The 18,374-nt window shown below is 34.0% G+C and overlaps 1 protein-coding gene across 2 annotated transcripts in view; it reads right to left on the minus strand.

Annotated features, from left to right (window-relative positions):
- The window catches only part of Nipsnap (protein nipsnap), a 53,637-nt gene that overhangs the window by 6,196 nt on the left and 29,067 nt on the right, over positions 1-18,374 (minus strand). The window contains exons 5-6 of one of the 2 annotated variants that reach the window (XM_068352840.1): positions 13,720-13,846; positions 3,447-3,635 (exon numbers count right to left, since the gene is read on the minus strand). In XM_068352840.1, the coding sequence (XP_068208941.1) occupies positions 3,487-3,635; positions 13,720-13,846 (276 nt within the window). In that variant the 3' untranslated portion in view covers positions 3,447-3,486. The remainder of the gene's footprint in view (positions 1-3,446; positions 3,636-13,719; positions 13,847-18,374) is intronic. The other variant, XM_068352841.1, reaches the window with a different exon arrangement.

The raw sequence follows: 18,374 nt of genomic DNA on the forward strand, positions 1-18,374 counted from the left end.
TTGAATAATAGTTTCACATTTGAAAGCTTTCTGCTGAACTACCTAGAAGTGAAGTTTACGAAGTGATGTAAACCAGTTATCTAAAAAGTACTGTTACGTTTCAAAGCACAGTATTTGGCACACATTGTCAAGACAATCAAATATCTAGGGGTAATGGAAATGGTTTATGAGCAGCCAAGTTAACATGATGTCCCTTTTTTGCCAAGAAATTTAAGCTTCAATGAAAATTAGATAAATGTTCTTTCAATGATAATGAAAAGAGGGTTGGTACTTAAATCCAGAAGACTAGAAAAAAACTTTACCTAATAATGAAAATTAAGAGTACTATTGGGTTAATTTTAGTATCAGCAAACAAATTAGCAAATGGAGTACAATTATACAATTGTTATTATTAACAAAGCTACAACCCTAGTTGAAAAAGCAGGATGCTATAAGCTAAGGCCACCAACAGGGAAAAATAGCCCAGTGAGGAAAGGAAATAAAGAAACATACATGAGGAGCAATGAATAAAGAATATAAAACAACTTGATGGAACAGTATCAAAAGAGATCTGTCATATATAAAGTGAAGAGAGACTCATGTCCACCTGTTCAACATGTCACCACAGAATATGAAACAACAAACCCAACTTTATAAAGTAGTACCTGTAACAATCATGTAAAATTATTCAAACTATATTGGCAAAGAATAAAACAAAGTATTAATTTTCCCTAGTCTTTACATGGGGGGGGGGACTAAATTACCAAGCTGGGCAAAATGCATATCTTTCAGCCTCCCAATTCAGTATAAAGCTGTCAGTCTCCTGCAATAATTTATACCTTTTATTTTTCATATAACTCCTTTGGTCTCTTCCTACTTAGCTGTTCAGATATTTCAGCCGAAAGAAAAAGTCATTCTATCAATCCTTATGAGGCTTTCAAGATGTAAATTAATGGTCTCAATAGGATACTTTTGAAGATAAATCTGAAGATTTACCTTCAAAGGTACTAAACATCTTTCTACCTACTCGAATATTATTCCACATTCTTCGTATTCTCTTAGGTTTTCTGAATACATCTTCAGGAATATCTGAGGGCAACAATTTGAATATGGCAATTAAACCTTGACACTGTCCTATCATTACAGGTTAGACAGACTGCAGGTCTGTCTTGTACTTCAACTCCCAAAGCCAAACACAAAACTGTACTAAATTTCTATAGAAAATTACTGTAATAGATTCTTTATCTTTTACTTAACCTTCCATGAGGTTGGGCATAAGCATTGAAGCAACCAAAATCGACCCTTGTTAAAAAAAGAAAACCTGCATAACTACTTCATGATCCCATCCCAACACCTAAGCTAACACCTCACATGTGATACCCATTTACTAAAAACCAGGTATAAAAATCAATAGAAAAATGAACAAGCAAACTAACACTAGCTTTGTAAACAGTTTGTTGGTATTTGCTGTTATTTAATGTTCAACTTACATTTACTGACATGTGGCTGTCAATTCTTTTGGGGAACAATTTAACAGTACTGTCCTCATAACATATCAAACTGGTATATATCCAATTTCAAGTCATCTGGAGCAACAATCCACTAGTAACGTCAAGAACAAATATCACGGGGAAAATTATCAATGCCGAAGGATACTTCAGTCAAATTAATCCAGTAAAAAATAAAAATGTACAAAAGGTTTCATGAACTTAATGAATATAATACACACAAAAACACAATGGGAAAAAATAAATATTAGAGATCATTTTAAAAACAGGTGCAGTTCACCTCTGCTTACCAAATATCACAACAAAACATTTCCATGACACAATCATGTTAAGTAACACTGTTACACTTGAGCAAACAATCTTTGTGACAAAAGGCTATACAACGATAAATTTTCTTGCTGAAAATTCCGACATTCTATCGTAAAATGAAAAATCTCTCCAAAGCTATATACATTATAAAAAATTAAAAGCAAAATCTATGAGTATTTTCTTACATCAGATACTGAAGTAACCTGGTTATTTTCATAAACTTTTAAAAATCATATATTAGACATAACCTGGAAGCATTATAAGAAAAATTATTTGAAAAAAAAATAAAATTTATGATGGAGGGAAACCAGGATAACAAGTTTGGACTCCACTTAGTTATCCAAAATGGAGACAGAATTGTTAGCAACTCTAAAAGGGTTACAAAACAATGTGGGTTCTACAGGTATGGCTTTTGCAATTACTTTCTTATGAAGGGTTTAAGTCAAAGATTACAAAAAAACAGAAAATGAGCTTCACAAGTGCAAAGGTTTTGAATATCTCACTACATATAGTAGTTAAATTGAATGGTTTTTCTACACACAAACCATGCAACCTATAAAAGCCTTTCATTTACTGCTTTCACCAATACATATAGTTATTCTAAAAAAAAATAGAACTTTGATGAATTTTACCTCTGCCACTAATTTTCTTATCTATTCAGGCCATTATATGCATTATGTCGTGCAACCTACGTACTTCCATTTTCTATTCAATAAGCTTGTTCATCCTCATTTGAACATGGAGAGGCAAAACACAGGACTGTATATTGAAATTTTCAAATATTAAATAACATTTGACAAGTTTAAATAAAAGGCAAATATGAAAACTACATTAAAAGGAAATCTATTCTTTTTGGGTAAGTATTTTCCAATCCGCATCGATTTTCCAAACTTCGAATTTTAACAGGTAAAAACAGACACCTTTGAGGAAATTTCTAAGTTAGAAAGCTCTTATGTTTTACCGTTTTCAAAACCAGCTTTTCTATTCTTCCTTTATAAACTGACTAAAGTGTTTAGAAAATAACACGGAAAAATAAATTATGATGATCATTATCTCTAGGGAAATAGCTCAATACGGTACTTTTATTTTCCTTATAAGCTACTTTTACCTTTTACCATTTACGTACAAAAAATTATCTCGACATCAAATGTGATGGATTGATGCAATGGTATGAATACTGGATGCAACTTCTCTTTCATGCAGCATGCAATTACATAACATTTAAACTTTCATCTTTTACACTTGCTCAACAGGAACTTAAAAGTTGAAATTCCTTTTGTTCGGGAAGCATTTGTTTTAAAAACGTACGCTTTACTGCACAGAGTCCATTCCCATTTGTTTACGTTAATTTCCAATTACAGTAGTGGAGTCTACAGTGTTACAGATACCGGACTATAACTAATGCTCAATTCTGCCTCCAGTCCAAAACCAGGTTAGAATGAACTGTATGTTTCTACTTGGTGTGCAATACAGTAAACAGAACCATGAGTTTACAACCATTTTCAAGTTTTCTTAGTTTTTTCTAGTTTAATTTTCTTATTCCTAAATCTTACTCTTAAAATGTTTATAAGATTTCTTACCAAATTTTCCTTCTGCAAGGCCACTGACAACAGTGAGGTATCGCTAACAAATAAATGCGTACCAACTTACTCGAGGTGGTCACGGGGAAAAGGTATGTTTTATGGCTGGCCTACTTCGTAGGGCTGAAGGAGTTGGGCAAGAGGATACGACAGTGGTATTCCGATATTAGGGGCACAGTGTAGGCAACAACCTCGTCCCAACCAGGTTTACGCCATGCAGACTCCCGGTTCTCCTTACGGTCCGCCAAACTCTTGTAGCCTGGGCATAGGGGCAGTCCCACATTGCATAATTAGAGCTTAAGCATGCATAAAAAGAAGACATCTTATGCATCAAGGAGAAACCCCATAAAAGGAGAAAACAGCACAAAGAACAAAATGTTAAGTAAAGGGACTGGCAAAAAAAAAACAAAGTACTGTAATAAGAATACTAGGGAAGGAAAATAAACCTCAGTATAGTATAGAGCTCAACAACTACATTACATTTTACGAAATTTGTAACATCTTGTTCCTGAATAAAAAAAAGCTTTACATAGTAGAAAACCCTATTGTTAACCGTTAAAAGTCTGACCATAATATATCCTGGTATTCACCACTAACATTACTTCCTATTTGGAAATATTTAGTCATGTACTAGGATGAGGTATATTTTCACTGAACTACTACAATTTGAGAGGCCTTCAGCAATTTCATTTTTTGCTTCCAGCCTTCACACAGAGATATGATATTAAAATTAAAACTTGTGAAATATAATTAGCACAAATACAAGAACTTTGATCAGTCACTCTCCTTTTAAAAGCATTAAAAGACTAAGTGAAATTCACTATGAAAATAGCTTAGTAAAAGAAACCCTCTCAAAATAGAAAACAAAGTCTATTTCATCATTCATTAAGACAAAAGCATTGACACATACTGTGAGATAGCTTCCTTATCTTTGTAAATAAAAACAACAATGAAAAAAATATATGAGCGAACATGAGTTAAATCACTTAAACTATGGTTTTAAATGTAAAATTTCAACAAACAACCTACCACTGTAATTGAGGGTAGGATAAATGGAAGTATTAAACTTCTGAAAAGCATGCAAAGTTCTGATGAGGTCATGCAATGGACCAACCTTCTATCCCAATTTACAATCTAAGTTGCCATCGATTAGATTGCATGGTATTTACTGGGTAAACACTGGACAACTTTACCATTACAGTACTGCATCCAAATGAACTAGCCTAACAAACATTTATAATCCCAATGTGGTCAACATTTTCTATCTTTGATACCCGATGCATTTCACATCACTCAAGATTTGACAGGGATAACTTATCTAATATCAAAATGAAATTCAAGGATACAGAAAAAATTCACAACCACCAGAATAATTCTAAGCAATAAATAATTTTCCTTTACTTAGTGTGTTTGAAAAGTTAAAACCTCAGTGATTAGGTTGTACAATATTCAACCAAAAAGATGTTTAGTAGCAGGATGCCTTCTTTAATTTTGAATGAAGGTGATTTTATATCCTCTAGAAAACAACAGCAAAGAACAAAAAAAAAAAAAAAATAAAAAAAAATGGCTGTTGCAACACCCCAAGGCCTTTTTTCTCATTGCAAGCCATGATAAATAAAAATCTTAGAATATACTATTAAAGGGTTAAAATATAATTAGCGTAGAAGACTGAATATAAAGGAGTACATAAAAATGGGAGTAGGCTTAGACTGACTTTGTCTTCCCTTTTCCATAACTGTTTATATTAGTCAACTTGAGAAATAATAGAAAGCTATGGTTTGTAATTGCAACATAAAATTTCTCTAGAATTTTGATGTGATCATCTAAGAATAAAAATGACTGTCTACGAATCAGAAGAATACAAAATCTGGCTGGATAACTGAATAGAATCCCATCCAAATTAGGCTTTAAGAAAACCAGCACAAGATGTAGTAAGGTCACCCGACATCCCTCATAAGCTAAAAAAAATCAAGTGACACAAAGGCATAAAGTACTTTTGTATATTCCTATTTCACCAACACTTTCTTTCTCTTTTAACACTCCATGGCCACTTGACTTCACAACTGCTTCCCCAGCATCTTTCCCCCTCACATAACTTATATATCACTCCAAATATTTCATATTCTACTTAAAGTTGAAGAAGCTGGGGGATCACTCATTGGTGCAGTTAAATCTCTTAGTTGGATGGTTGGTAATGAAAACACAAAGTATAATGATTTCCAATCAAACAAGAAATGTGATTGTCTGTATCTAGTTAGTAGGTTGGCCATGGCACCAGCCACCTATTGAGATACTACCACTAGAGAGTTATTGGGTCCTTTGACGCCTATACAGTACATACACCGAGTAGTGTGGCCTATTCTTACCACATTCTCCTCTGTCTTCGTACACCTGTCAACACTGATTACCGAACCATTCTTCTTTGCCCAAGGGGTTAACTACTGCAATGTAATTGTTCAGTGGCTATTTTCCTCTTGGTAAGGGTAGAAGAAACTCTTTAGCTATGGTAAGCAACTCCTCTAGGAGGACACTCCAAAATCAAACCATTGTTCTCTGGTCTTGGGTAGTGCCATTGCCTCTGTAAAATGGCCTTCCACTACCTTGGAATAGACTTCTCTTGCTTGACGGCACACTCGGGCATGCTGTTCTATCTTATTTCACTTCCTCTTGTTTTTATGAAGTTTGTATAGTTTACATGTGAAGAGTATAATATAATGTTGTTACTCTCCTTGAAATATTTTGATCGTTTATTCTTCTCTTCTAGTTTATTTTTTTCCCTATTTCCTGACACAGACAAAATTAATAAGATTTAAAAACATAACACAAGAAGACATCGCCAGGATTATCAAGAGAGCAAAGAAAACAAACTGCACGATCGATCCTATGCCAATATCTGAAGTAACTGGAGAAACTTTTCTAGTCTAGCCGAAATAATAATGAGAATAGCAAATGCAACCATTGCTGAATGTAAGTTTACCCAATCTGAGAAAATGGCTACAGTCACACCAGTTCTGAAAAATGCTCAGGACTACCAGGAATTAAGCTCATACAGATCTATTTCGAATCTATCCTTTGTTTCAAAAGTGCTTGAATATGTAATTCTTGAATACGTAATTCTTGAACAATTAGTCAGTCACTTAAAAGTAATAGAAGCTTTGCCTGACAACCAATATGCTTATAGAAAACTATACTCTACAGAGACAGCCATCTGATATGTAGTAAACAATATGTTGAAATGATGGATGAAAATAAATGTGGTATTTTAATATTAATCGATCTGCTACTAAATGGTCTACGGTGCATAAGTGTTTAAAATCAAGCTTTTGAATACCTAAAAGACTACTGCATTTGGTTGGTAGAAATCACTGTGGGAAAATTGGAAACTCTTCTTCATCATATGAACCTTTAAACAGAGGGGTACCCCTGGGGAGTGTACTTGGCCCAATCTTATTCTGCATCTATACTATTGGACTATCGAAAATATTGCAAAGGCATGGTGTGAAGTTCAAACTATTTGCGGATGAGACAATTTTACTTTTCCATAAATGATCTAGATAATACTACTAAAACTCTTAACCGAATCCTTGATAGTGTAAGAGAATAGATAAAAATTAAACATCTAAATTTAAATGAGAACAAAACTGAGTTCATGGTGGTGGGTAAAGAGAAATAGCTCGAGTAGCTTGGGTGATATTCAAATGAACATAAATATTGACTCGGTACCGATATTTAGCAAAGTTCATGATCTAGGTGTATTTCTTGACTGTAACTCGTCTCTCAATGCCCAAATAAAGAAAATAGTAAAAACTGCTGGTTATCATCTAAGAAATATTGCTCTTATAAAAATGTATCTGGATGAGAATTCTATAAAGAAACTTGTGATAAGCTGTATTATTACTAGAATTGACCACAACAACTCCATCTATTACAATTTTCCAAAAGTAAAACTTGAAAAATTGCAAAACATAATAAACAGAGGAGCAAGACTGATGGAAGGTGTCCCACCTAGAGAAAGGATCACCCCTAAACTAATTGATTTACACTGGCTGCCGATTAAAGCGATAATTGAATTTAAAATATGTACAATAACCCACCAATTTATCAAAACTGGTCGTCCAAAATACTTAGAGAATTACTATGTATTGTGCAGCCAACAAATCATGTTGACACGAGAATAGTTACAGATGGTTTCAAACTATTGGAACCTAGATATATATCTACTGTAGGCTCCAGAGCCTTTAAATATGCAGCCCCCAGACTATACAATAAGCTCCCATAAGACATACGAATGATTGAAGACATTAAGGCTTTCAAGAGAAAACTGAAGCCTATCTTATTCCATAAGACTATGACAGTGATGATTCAACAGTAAATGAGCAATGCGTGATATGAAACATTGAATACTATGAACGAACAAGATATAACGACAGTGGAGGTCCTGTAGAGTGTGGGGTTCCCCTGTTGTATGGGACCGGAAAAGCAAGTATGTATGTGTTTTTCCCTGTTGGAGCCCCTGGGCTTATAGCATCTTTATTCTAACTAGGATTAGAGCCTGGCTTTTCATAATAATAATAATAATAATAATAATAATAATAATAATAATAATAATAATAATAATGCATAGTAATGTTTCAAAGCATCTCGCTCGCTGTGATTCTGAACCCAAACGTGTTGAAAACTGAAACTATCTTGGACAATTCATTAACAAGAAAAGGCTTTTAACTCAAATTTGTCTCTCCTCACTCCATGAGTATGTTACATCTGATTGCAGGGGAGAGGAGCTAGCAACATCAATGCATGATCTGTCAAGAAAAAACCTCCTTTCTCTCAAGTATATTTTCACTGATCTTGTGGAGAAGGTTCAACTGTCCATGTTACTATCTTCCTTACGGAGTACAAATAGAAAGATTGAAATCTATCTTTCCGATTTATACAACTTTGTGGAGCATAAGCATGCTAGTTAGGAGAACTATGAAGAACCTTAAGCTATTTAACATTTTCAGTTGCCCGGCATACTCTAAAATAAATTTGGTGCGACAACCTTGGAACTATTCAACACCAGATAAGGAGCTGATCATGTGGAGAGGCCGCTTAAATCCTACATCAAATTAATAGAATTGCAAAAAAAAAACAAAATCACAAATTTTTAAGTAATTTGTATTTTTCCTAACATACTTACCTAGAACTCCTTTCTTAGGAGTTACTGGTAACTCTTTCTCAACCGACCAGAATTTTGTGGAGTTTACCCTATTCCCATTTTCTATGGGTGACCTCAGGCGGAGTGATACGCGCCCTGAGGCAACCCGGGGGTCTTATTTTCATGTTGTGGGGGAAATAAGAGAAAATTAATTAACATGGAAACTTTTCAGTTCTCTTGATTATCCTCATTCAAATAAATAATGGAGTAAAGTAGAAAAATTTGGACACTCGTGCATGACGAGGAAAAATGGAAATAATGAGAATTATGTAATTACAAAGCAGTAAGATCTTGGGAAAGTTGTAAAAGAGTTTTTAATACTAACGTGCCATGGAAGATACACGGCATGAGGTACCCCCTATCAGAACGCCTCAAAAGAAAAAGTTGAAAAACCATGACTAGGATATGGCAAGAGATGTGGAGGCGTTTGTATGTAATAAATACTTGGAGTAATAAAGTATACTTCTTTAAAAAGAAAATATTGGAAGAACTTTCTATGGAATAAAATTTATCTAATTCCCACTACACAGAATAATGAACATTCAGGTTTCCTGTATCACGATAAGAAGTGATTATTGTAGGACCTCCCAAATGCAAGGAAAAACAAAAATACCCTTCACAAGCATATCCTATTATAAAATAACCGAGATTAAGATGAGCTAATGAGTTTTGTATGCAACTCTCAATACAGAGGCAACATTCCAATCTCAAAACAGAAAAGAAAGATAATTTGATTCTAGGCAAATAAATAATGAAAGATTCCTAAATTCCTGTAGCATGGAAGTCAAGGGTAACTTGAAATTCACAAATGATTTGAAAGTTCAGTTTGGCAATTTTTATATCTCCTAACAGAAAAAAACATCAAAATAACACCAGTAGCAAAGAAAATAAGACCAACTTCTTGAAGAGTGCCCCTTAATATCACTACTGTACAGACATCTGAACAGTACACTTAACCTTATATAAATATCCAAAAGCCCAAAAATGACCTTGTCAGGTAAGTTTCCATATAATCAAATTACCTTATTTTTAATGGATAGTCTCAAATTTGGATGAGCAGTCACTAAGAATTAAATAAATAATTAAGACTTGTCAAATGTATTAGGTAGCTTTGGTAAAGACTACAAAATTGCCAAATGTATGAGAACACTATTTACATTTTCAACACTGAACTTGAAGTGTCTATTCTATATATATATCTTCCTCTTATTTTATTAAAGTTTTTATAATTTATATGAAGTATTTTAACGGTACTGTTTTTAAAATATTTAATTTTAATCACTTCTCTTATTTCCTGGTTTCCTCTCCTCATTGGGCTATTTTCCCTGTTGGAGCCCCAGGACTTATAGCATCCTGCTTTTCCAACTAGGGGTATAGCTTGGCAAGTAATAATAATAGTAATGATAGTGGGATAAGACACTTTGAACAATACAATACCTAAATTCCTGTAACAGTATAATCTGAACATGGTTGGCACCAAATTTCTGGGATTCAAGCTCTGCTTGTGTAAAATATAATATACTGCACTATACCGATTCCACAAATGGACTATCAAGTGGATATCTGTGACCTGTGCCTATATACAAACTATTCCTGACTAACGATGTTACATTTTGCGATCTCTTTGCACTGAATTCTGAAGTGGTCTTGCAACTTTGGTTTGTTATACAATTTATTTTTCCATTATATGAACAATTCTGTGATCCATCAAGCAAATTTTGTGGAACACAGCAAGTGTTTCACAAAACATTCTAATTTATTTATAAATACCTTGTGTAACTTGACAAATAAATACCTCATGTTGTTGCCTTGATTATGACCAATATGAGATCTGTTTAATGGCCCTGAATAAAGATGTCGCCAATGCACTTCCTGAGGTGTTCTTCCCCACAACAATCGATATCACTAAAAAGTTGTCCTGATGCTTCTACAACTAATTCCACCAAAAGCCTCTTCCCTTCCTCAACTTTAATCATGTAATTTATTCCTTGCTTTTCTTTTTACCTTTTGCCTCTGACAAGAGGTGCTGGATGAGCCCACGTTACTTCTTCCCTTTCACATCTTTTACTAAATGCGCATAAAATTCTAATCTTGATTTTCTTATGTAATTAATCTTCATGATCTAATTTTTGTAATTTAGGATATATAACCTGATGCTGGGACCTGCGAGGCTATTTACCACCCAAGTGCAACTGTGGTAAAACCCTTCAGTTATATTATGAAGTTAAAAGTTTGGATATAAAAATGAAAAAAGGAAGCAGGAACCGACGTAAAGCAGATGGATATAAAGGAAGTGCGCTAGGGGCAGAAGGAACACTGCAAAGAGGTTCAAGTAATGCCTACATTGCAGTGAGGTGCAATAATGGCACTACTGCCTTACAGGGATCACTAATCTTTACAACCCTGGCGTTTCTCATTATTTCTTTATTTGTCAGTCTTTCACCCAGCAAAATCCAAAATATTCACTCAACCTCAATCCTGCTTAGTACGGCTTCTGTTTCTCCTCCCTAAATCCCATGTCTTATGATCATACATCATTACTGGACTGATTACGGTACAATAGATTTTAACTTTCATTGTATTTCACTTTCGTATTTTGTCTAGCTACCTCAACAGCAACCTGTCCACTTACACCAGCCTACTGTCCTCTACTTTCAACATCAGCTTCACACAGTCTCTTCTAGCTTGATGTTATCCTTGGTATTTGACATTCTCTACCTGTTTTAAACTAGTTCAGCATACACATCATAATCCCTATCTGCTTGAAGGACACCACAACCTCCATTCTACTCGCTACCTTTGAACAAACCCAAAAAGATATTCCTACCAACCATTCTTTCACAGTTCTCTGAAACTCTCTAGTTGGACGTAATAAGTATATCATCAGCATAAAAAAAATACGATAAATTTTAATTTCCAATACTTTTGCTACATAAACCCATAATCATCACAAACAAAAAGGGACTAAGTGCTGATACTTGATATAAAACTACTCTTATCTTTAAAAAATTTTTCCAAAAGCTGTTATTACTGCTGCTCTTGTTCGTTGATACATTTCAACCAGCCTAACCAAAGTTTCTGGCGTTTTCCTCTTATCTTTCTTAAACACCAGAACATTAGCACATTTGGTATTCTATAAAATGCATTCTCAAGGAGTCTAGGTCTATAAAAGGGATTTTGACGAAGGAAAAATCTATTTCTGGGCGAGAGACCTGTGCCGCCCAGTGAAATACTCCTAAAGCATACTGCTATTTACCAATCTTTGCAACTGATCGTAATTTCTCATCAAGTATTCTTTCTAAAACCTTCAACAATGTTCTCTTTGTTTAATTCCTTCATGATTATCAGATTTGATATCTATCTTCTACTTCAACAGATTTACACCATCAGGTTTCCATTCTTATCCCTCTATTTTCTATTGTATACCGAGAACCCTCTTTAACGAATATCTCTTTTACTCGTAAGATTGTTACAGCTGCTTATAATAATCTGCCAGTCTTTGTTTTATATCATAATCCTTATGCAGGAAATTTCCCTATCTATTTGCTATGATATTCTTGTCTACAGTTCTTTGTTCTTGAGTATGATTTTCTATAAATTCAGTTCTTTTCCTCTTTCTTTGTTCCTAATCTTCTATTTAGCTCCTCTAACTCTTCCAATAGTTCTGCCTACTATCTGATTTTCTCTTTCTTCTTCTACATATTACTCAGCATCTTGCTTTTATCACCTTCCCATCTCTGAAAGCCTTATATCTCTCTTGTTTCAAATGGAAACACCACCCCTATCTTTCTCTTTTAACACTCTAGGCCACTTGACTTAGCAACCGCTTGCTCTGCATCATTCCCACAAACTTGTTTGATATCAATTCAAACATTTCATGCTCTACTTCCTCTCTTCAATTCATTCCCACTTGATGTGTCTCTCTCTTTTACATTGCACACACTGTTCCCCCATACCTTAATTCTTGATCTCTTCATCCTACCCCTGGCTTTTCAACTTCTGATTTTAACACCCATCACTAGCAAACTATATTACTTAGCAAATGTCTACTACAACATTATCTTTCCTCCTAGTTATCGATGAAATGCATGCTTTCCTAGGTGTCTATTTTTTCTCTTATTGATAATTAGGCAACTTAGAACTGCCCAGATATAGTTAGTAGGGGGTTGGAATGACTAAGTAATGTGAAATGCACAAGTTGTTTGACTGATTCTGTTAATATGCAAACACAAAAATGAGAGCTAAATGCCACTTTTGGATTTCAAAGGAAAATTTATACAATTAATGTAATACAATGGTTATTCAAATACTATAATTCTAAACACTCCGGTAATGTGAAAGTTAACAAAACATCTATTTAAGTACAAAAAGTGGACTAATCTATACTTTTTAACAATGTCTCATAAGGATTCCCAAAACAAACATATTTACAAATACTGAACAGGTTAAAAGGAGAAAGTGTAATATTTTCCCAGTTTTAGTATCTGTCCTCTATTAAAAAAAAATAAAACCATGGCTGGAATCCGAGTCTTGAAATACAATCATAATCTTCATATTCTGTACCTCTGACAAAGTGAGAAGTAACACATGTGTTTGTATAAAAATAGAGAAACTTATAAAAGAAGTTTATAAAAATGAAGGATTTCAAAACCAAGTTAATATCTGGAGAATAAGGAAAGAAGCTTAAATATCTTGGAAAATCTTACTTTGAAGATATAAAGTAAGAGTTTATGTAAATAGAGGAACTTCAACACTTTTCTTTACACATGTAACAAAAATATTAAAATATTTCAATTATTTACAAGAACAGCAACGACACTTTTACTCATTCCTGTCTAACAACTGGTCAATAACAAAAAATATAAAAGGCTAAAACAGATATGGTATGCTTCACTCAAGATAAATACATGCTCTACTGAAACTAACTAGCAACAACAATAAAGGAAACGAAACTAACACTAAACCTGTTGACCTACTGCATAGATTTCAACGCTTAAACGCATTTTTCGAGTACTGTACCCAAAGGTGCCATTGCATTTACTCGGAACATCTAATACTGTGCGCATGCAGACACTAAACATGAAAAAGGCATAGCAAATTAAAGATAAATCGGCAATGAAGACATGAAACTGGAAAAAAAACTTACACCAGATGTGATGGACATTATACAGTCGACCCACTTGAGAGAAGAATCCTCCGAAGGCCTCATTATTTGCTTGGCGGAAATGAATAGCTCTTGCCCAGTTGTTACCCCACTCGATCATTGTACCTGGCTGTAAAGCATATTAAATGACAGTGGTTGTAAGGGGCTGTAAAGCATATTAAATGACAGTGGTTGTAAGGGGCTGTAAAGCATATTAAATGACAGTGGTTGTAAGGGGCTGTAAAGCATATGAAATGACAGTGGTTGTAAGGGGCTGTAAAGCATATGAAATGACAGTGGTTGTAAGGGAGTTTGAGTTCTAGAAAAAAACACCGTCACACAATTATTGTTACTATTATTATTACTATTTAAGCTACAACCCTAGTTGGAAAAGCAAAATGATACGAGCCCATGGGCTCTAACATGGAAAATAGCTCGGTGAGGAAAGGAAATAAATAAATTATACATGAAAAGTCATACATTAATAAAAACTATCTAAAGATCAGTAATGTCAAAATAGATTTGTCATACATGACTAAGGAGAGAAACTAGTATTATTATTACTATTATCATCATTATTATTATTATTATTATTATCATCACCACCATCACCATTTTCTAAACTCCAACCCTAGTTGGAAAAGCAGTATGCTACAGACTGAAGGACTCCAACAGGAGAAAAAAGCCCAGAGAGGAAAGGAAATAAAATTTAAATATAATAATGATATAAATATATACTTTAACACTAGAACGGCCACTGATGGTTAACCCCCTCGAACGACCAAGCGGTCAAAATGACCGCACATAAATTTCCATTGCAGTTATGCTATTCTTTTTTTTTAATTTATAATTCCTAATTTAATTTTGGTAACTTATGATTATTCTACGATAACGGAGAACTGTTCATGAAATAAACAAGCTGTGTTTTATTTAAACCAATGCCATTTAAGAGTACATTTATTTTTGTTCAATAGGGAAACTCAATATTAAGGAATGAAATAATAAAGATTACAATTGCTATAATGATTAAAAAGGCTGCTGATATTGAAAGAGTATGTGGAAAAAATATTAACATGGATACAGAAAAATACAGGTAGGTTCTATGAACAATATTCACATAAATCCTGTTACACATACATAGAAAACGCACACATACACACACACAAACATATATATATATATATATATATATATATATATATATATATATATATATATATATATATATATTATATATATATATATACACACACACACATATATATATATATATATATATATATATATATATATATGTCTATATATATGAAGATATATATATATATATATATATATATATATATATATATATATATAAATATATATAAATATGAATATATATATATGTATATATATAAATATATCTATATATACATATATATATATATAAATATAAATATATATATGTGTATATATATATATATATATATATATATATATATATATATGTATATATATATATATATATATGTATGTATATATATATATATATATATATATATATATATATATATATATATATATATATATATATATGTATATATATATATATATGTATATATATATATGTATATATATATATATATATATATATATATATATATATATATATATATATATATATATATATATATATATATAGCCTCTATATATATATACATATATATATACATATATATATATATATATATATATATATATATATGAAAAATTTTAAGTAATTTTTATTTTTCCTAACATACTTACCGAGAATTACCTCTTCGGAGGGTCCTTGGACCTCTCACAATCTCGACCAAGATTTCCCGCGCTACCCCCCCTATCTCGCTCCCGATAGTTCCTACCCCCGCCGCCAGGATAATTCCTGCGGCCCGGATTAGGGCAGGTCACTGCTTTTCCCGGGTCAGGATCTCATTAAGTCCTTGGTCGTGAGATGCGAAACATCTCACTCTCTCGCTTAAACTCTCGATCCTTTGGCGCGTTGTGATCCCACGTGTTCCCAGTGTACGGACTTGTGTTTTTTCGCAGTGTACCTCCCAAGTGTTCCTGTGCGTTCACTTTTCAACCGTGTCCTTACCCGGTGTTTAATTCATTTCCTTAGTGCTTGTGTCGTGCGTTGTGTGCGTTATGGAACTGTATTCCTTGATTTTCTTCAAGGAATTGATAGCTGAAAGGAAAACTTTTTACAAGAAATCGTTCTTCCTCCCCTTATCCTCGGTGTTGCCGTGTAGGGGCAGCTTATGTTCCTCTTCAACCACGTGTCAGGACTACTGGTCCTGGAACGTAGTGCAGTGAGTGTACACTTTTGTATGTTTTTGATAATGAAGTCATCTATCAATAATGTGAAAGCGCTCAGAACTTGTCCAGGAAAAACTTGAGGTTTGGCAAGGGATGTTGGTCCCGGTATTTCTAGCGTTATGTTATGGGCGGTAATTCTCCCGGCATTGACAAGATCCTGTTCTATAACTTCCCACCGTGTTCCATCCTTGCCAGTCGGAATAGTAGTAGAAGTTGTTTGCACATCTACAATATCTTCTTGTTTCAAAGAGCAATAGTACTTTACAACTGTTAATTTTCATTATCACTATCGTCATAATAATCATCATATTCAGATGAACTTTCTTGATTGGGGATATACTCGTTTTCTTCATCTTCAGATATAGGATCTCCTTCAGACTCAGATTCAGATAGTGTCGACAAATATGTCACAATTTCATCATTCAACAAAGAGCGTTTGTACGATTTGTTTATCATTTAGGACTTCAGGGGAAACTGACTGAAACAATAACACGCCGCCAGACTTACAGGTGCCGGAAATACAAGCTGTAAATCGTTTTGACTGGCGCACCACCATAATTACCATTGTATTGCTCCCTAGCGGTCAAAATGACCGTTCGGTCGTTCTAGGTATTACCTAATATATCTCAAAGGATTATAGCATATTTTAATTTAAATTTATTATCAATATATATCATGAAAAGTTAGGAAAAGTCAATGAGTATCAAGTTTGTTGGGGAAAGATTATAATAGCTCTATGCATCCGAAAATCAAAATGCGGTCAAAATGACCGCTCGGTCGTTCTAGTGTTAATAAGATCATGAATTATGCAAAAACTCAATATATCATAGCAACAGCAATTTGTGTTCAGAACGAGTAGTTAACCGAGCAGTTCAAGTAATAAACTCTAAATAAGTTCATAATAGCTAGTTCCAATCCCTGACTAATTCAAGATTTAGATTTATGTAATTTGAGTGATATAACTTGGCCCTGGGGTCAGGGAGGCTCTTCAACAAGGAGGTTTAAAAAGGGGGGAACACTGCAGTTCAACTAAGAAGTAACTGTTAAGGAAAGTTGCACAGCTAGGTAAAAGAAGAAGCATGAATGGAAGTCAAATACATATAGTGGGAGCAGCTAGGTGAAAAAGGAAGCATGAATGGAAGGAAAATACATATAGTGGGAGCAGCTAGGTGAAAAAGGAAGCATGAATGGAAGGAAAATACATATAGTGGGAGCAGCTAGGTGAAAAAGGAAGCATGAATGGAAGGAAAATACATATAGTGGGAGCAGCTAGGTGAAAAAGGAAGCATGAATGGAAGGAAAATACATATAGTGGGAGCAGCTAGGTGAAAAAGGAAGCATGAATGGAAGGAAAATACATATAGTGGGAGCAGCTAGGTGAAAAAGGAAGCATGAATGGAAGGAAAATACATATAGTGGGAGCAGCTAGGTGAAAAAGGAAGCATGAATGGAAGGAAAATACATATAGTGGGAGCAGCTAGGTGAAAAAGGAAGCATGAATGGAAGGAAAATACATAAAGTGGGAGCAGCTAGGTGAAAAAGGAAGCATGAATGGAAGGAAAATACATATAGTGGGAGCAGCTAGGTGAAAAAGGAAGCATGAATGGAAGGAAAATACATATAGTGGGAGCAGCTAGGTGAAAAAGGAAGCATGAATGGAAGGAAAATACATATAGTGGGAGCAGCTAGGTGAAAAAGGAAGCATGAATGGAAGGAAAATACATATAGTGGGAGCAGCTAGGTGAAAAAGGAAGCATGAATGGAAGGAAAATACATAAAGTGGGAGCAGCTAGGTGAAAAAGGAAGCATGAATGGAAGGAAAATACATATAGTGGGAGCAGCTAGGTGAAAAAGGAAGCATGAATGGAAGGAAAATACATATAGTGGGAGCAGCTAGGTGAAAAAGGAAGCATGAATGGAAAGAAAATACATATAGTGGGAGCAGCTAGGTGAAAAAGGAAGCATGAATGGAATGAAAATACATATAGTGGGAGCAGCTAGGCTACTTGGGGATGAAAGAAAATTGTAAAGACCCTTTACCAATAGTCATAGTGCATAGTGTGAGACACAATGAACCCCCTATGTGACTTTGCCATTCTGTACAAATGGAACTCGTATGAAAAAGAAAATCAGTTCCACAAGAAAGGGTTTCTAGAAGCAAACTACTTTTGAATAGAAAAAGGGGTACCAAGAACCAATGAAACAAAACTAAAAATCTGCGAAGAGGAAAGCACAGTATAAGATAAAATATAGGTTGGAAGAGTTGTGATGTGGTGGAAATACTGGCAACATGGGGGACTTAAAAATAAAAATCAATCAAGATG

The sequence above is a fragment of the Palaemon carinicauda genome, chromosome 29, assembly GCF_036898095.1.
Source record: "Palaemon carinicauda isolate YSFRI2023 chromosome 29, ASM3689809v2, whole genome shotgun sequence".
In the NCBI taxonomy this organism is placed as follows: Eukaryota; Metazoa; Arthropoda; class Malacostraca; order Decapoda; family Palaemonidae; genus Palaemon; species Palaemon carinicauda.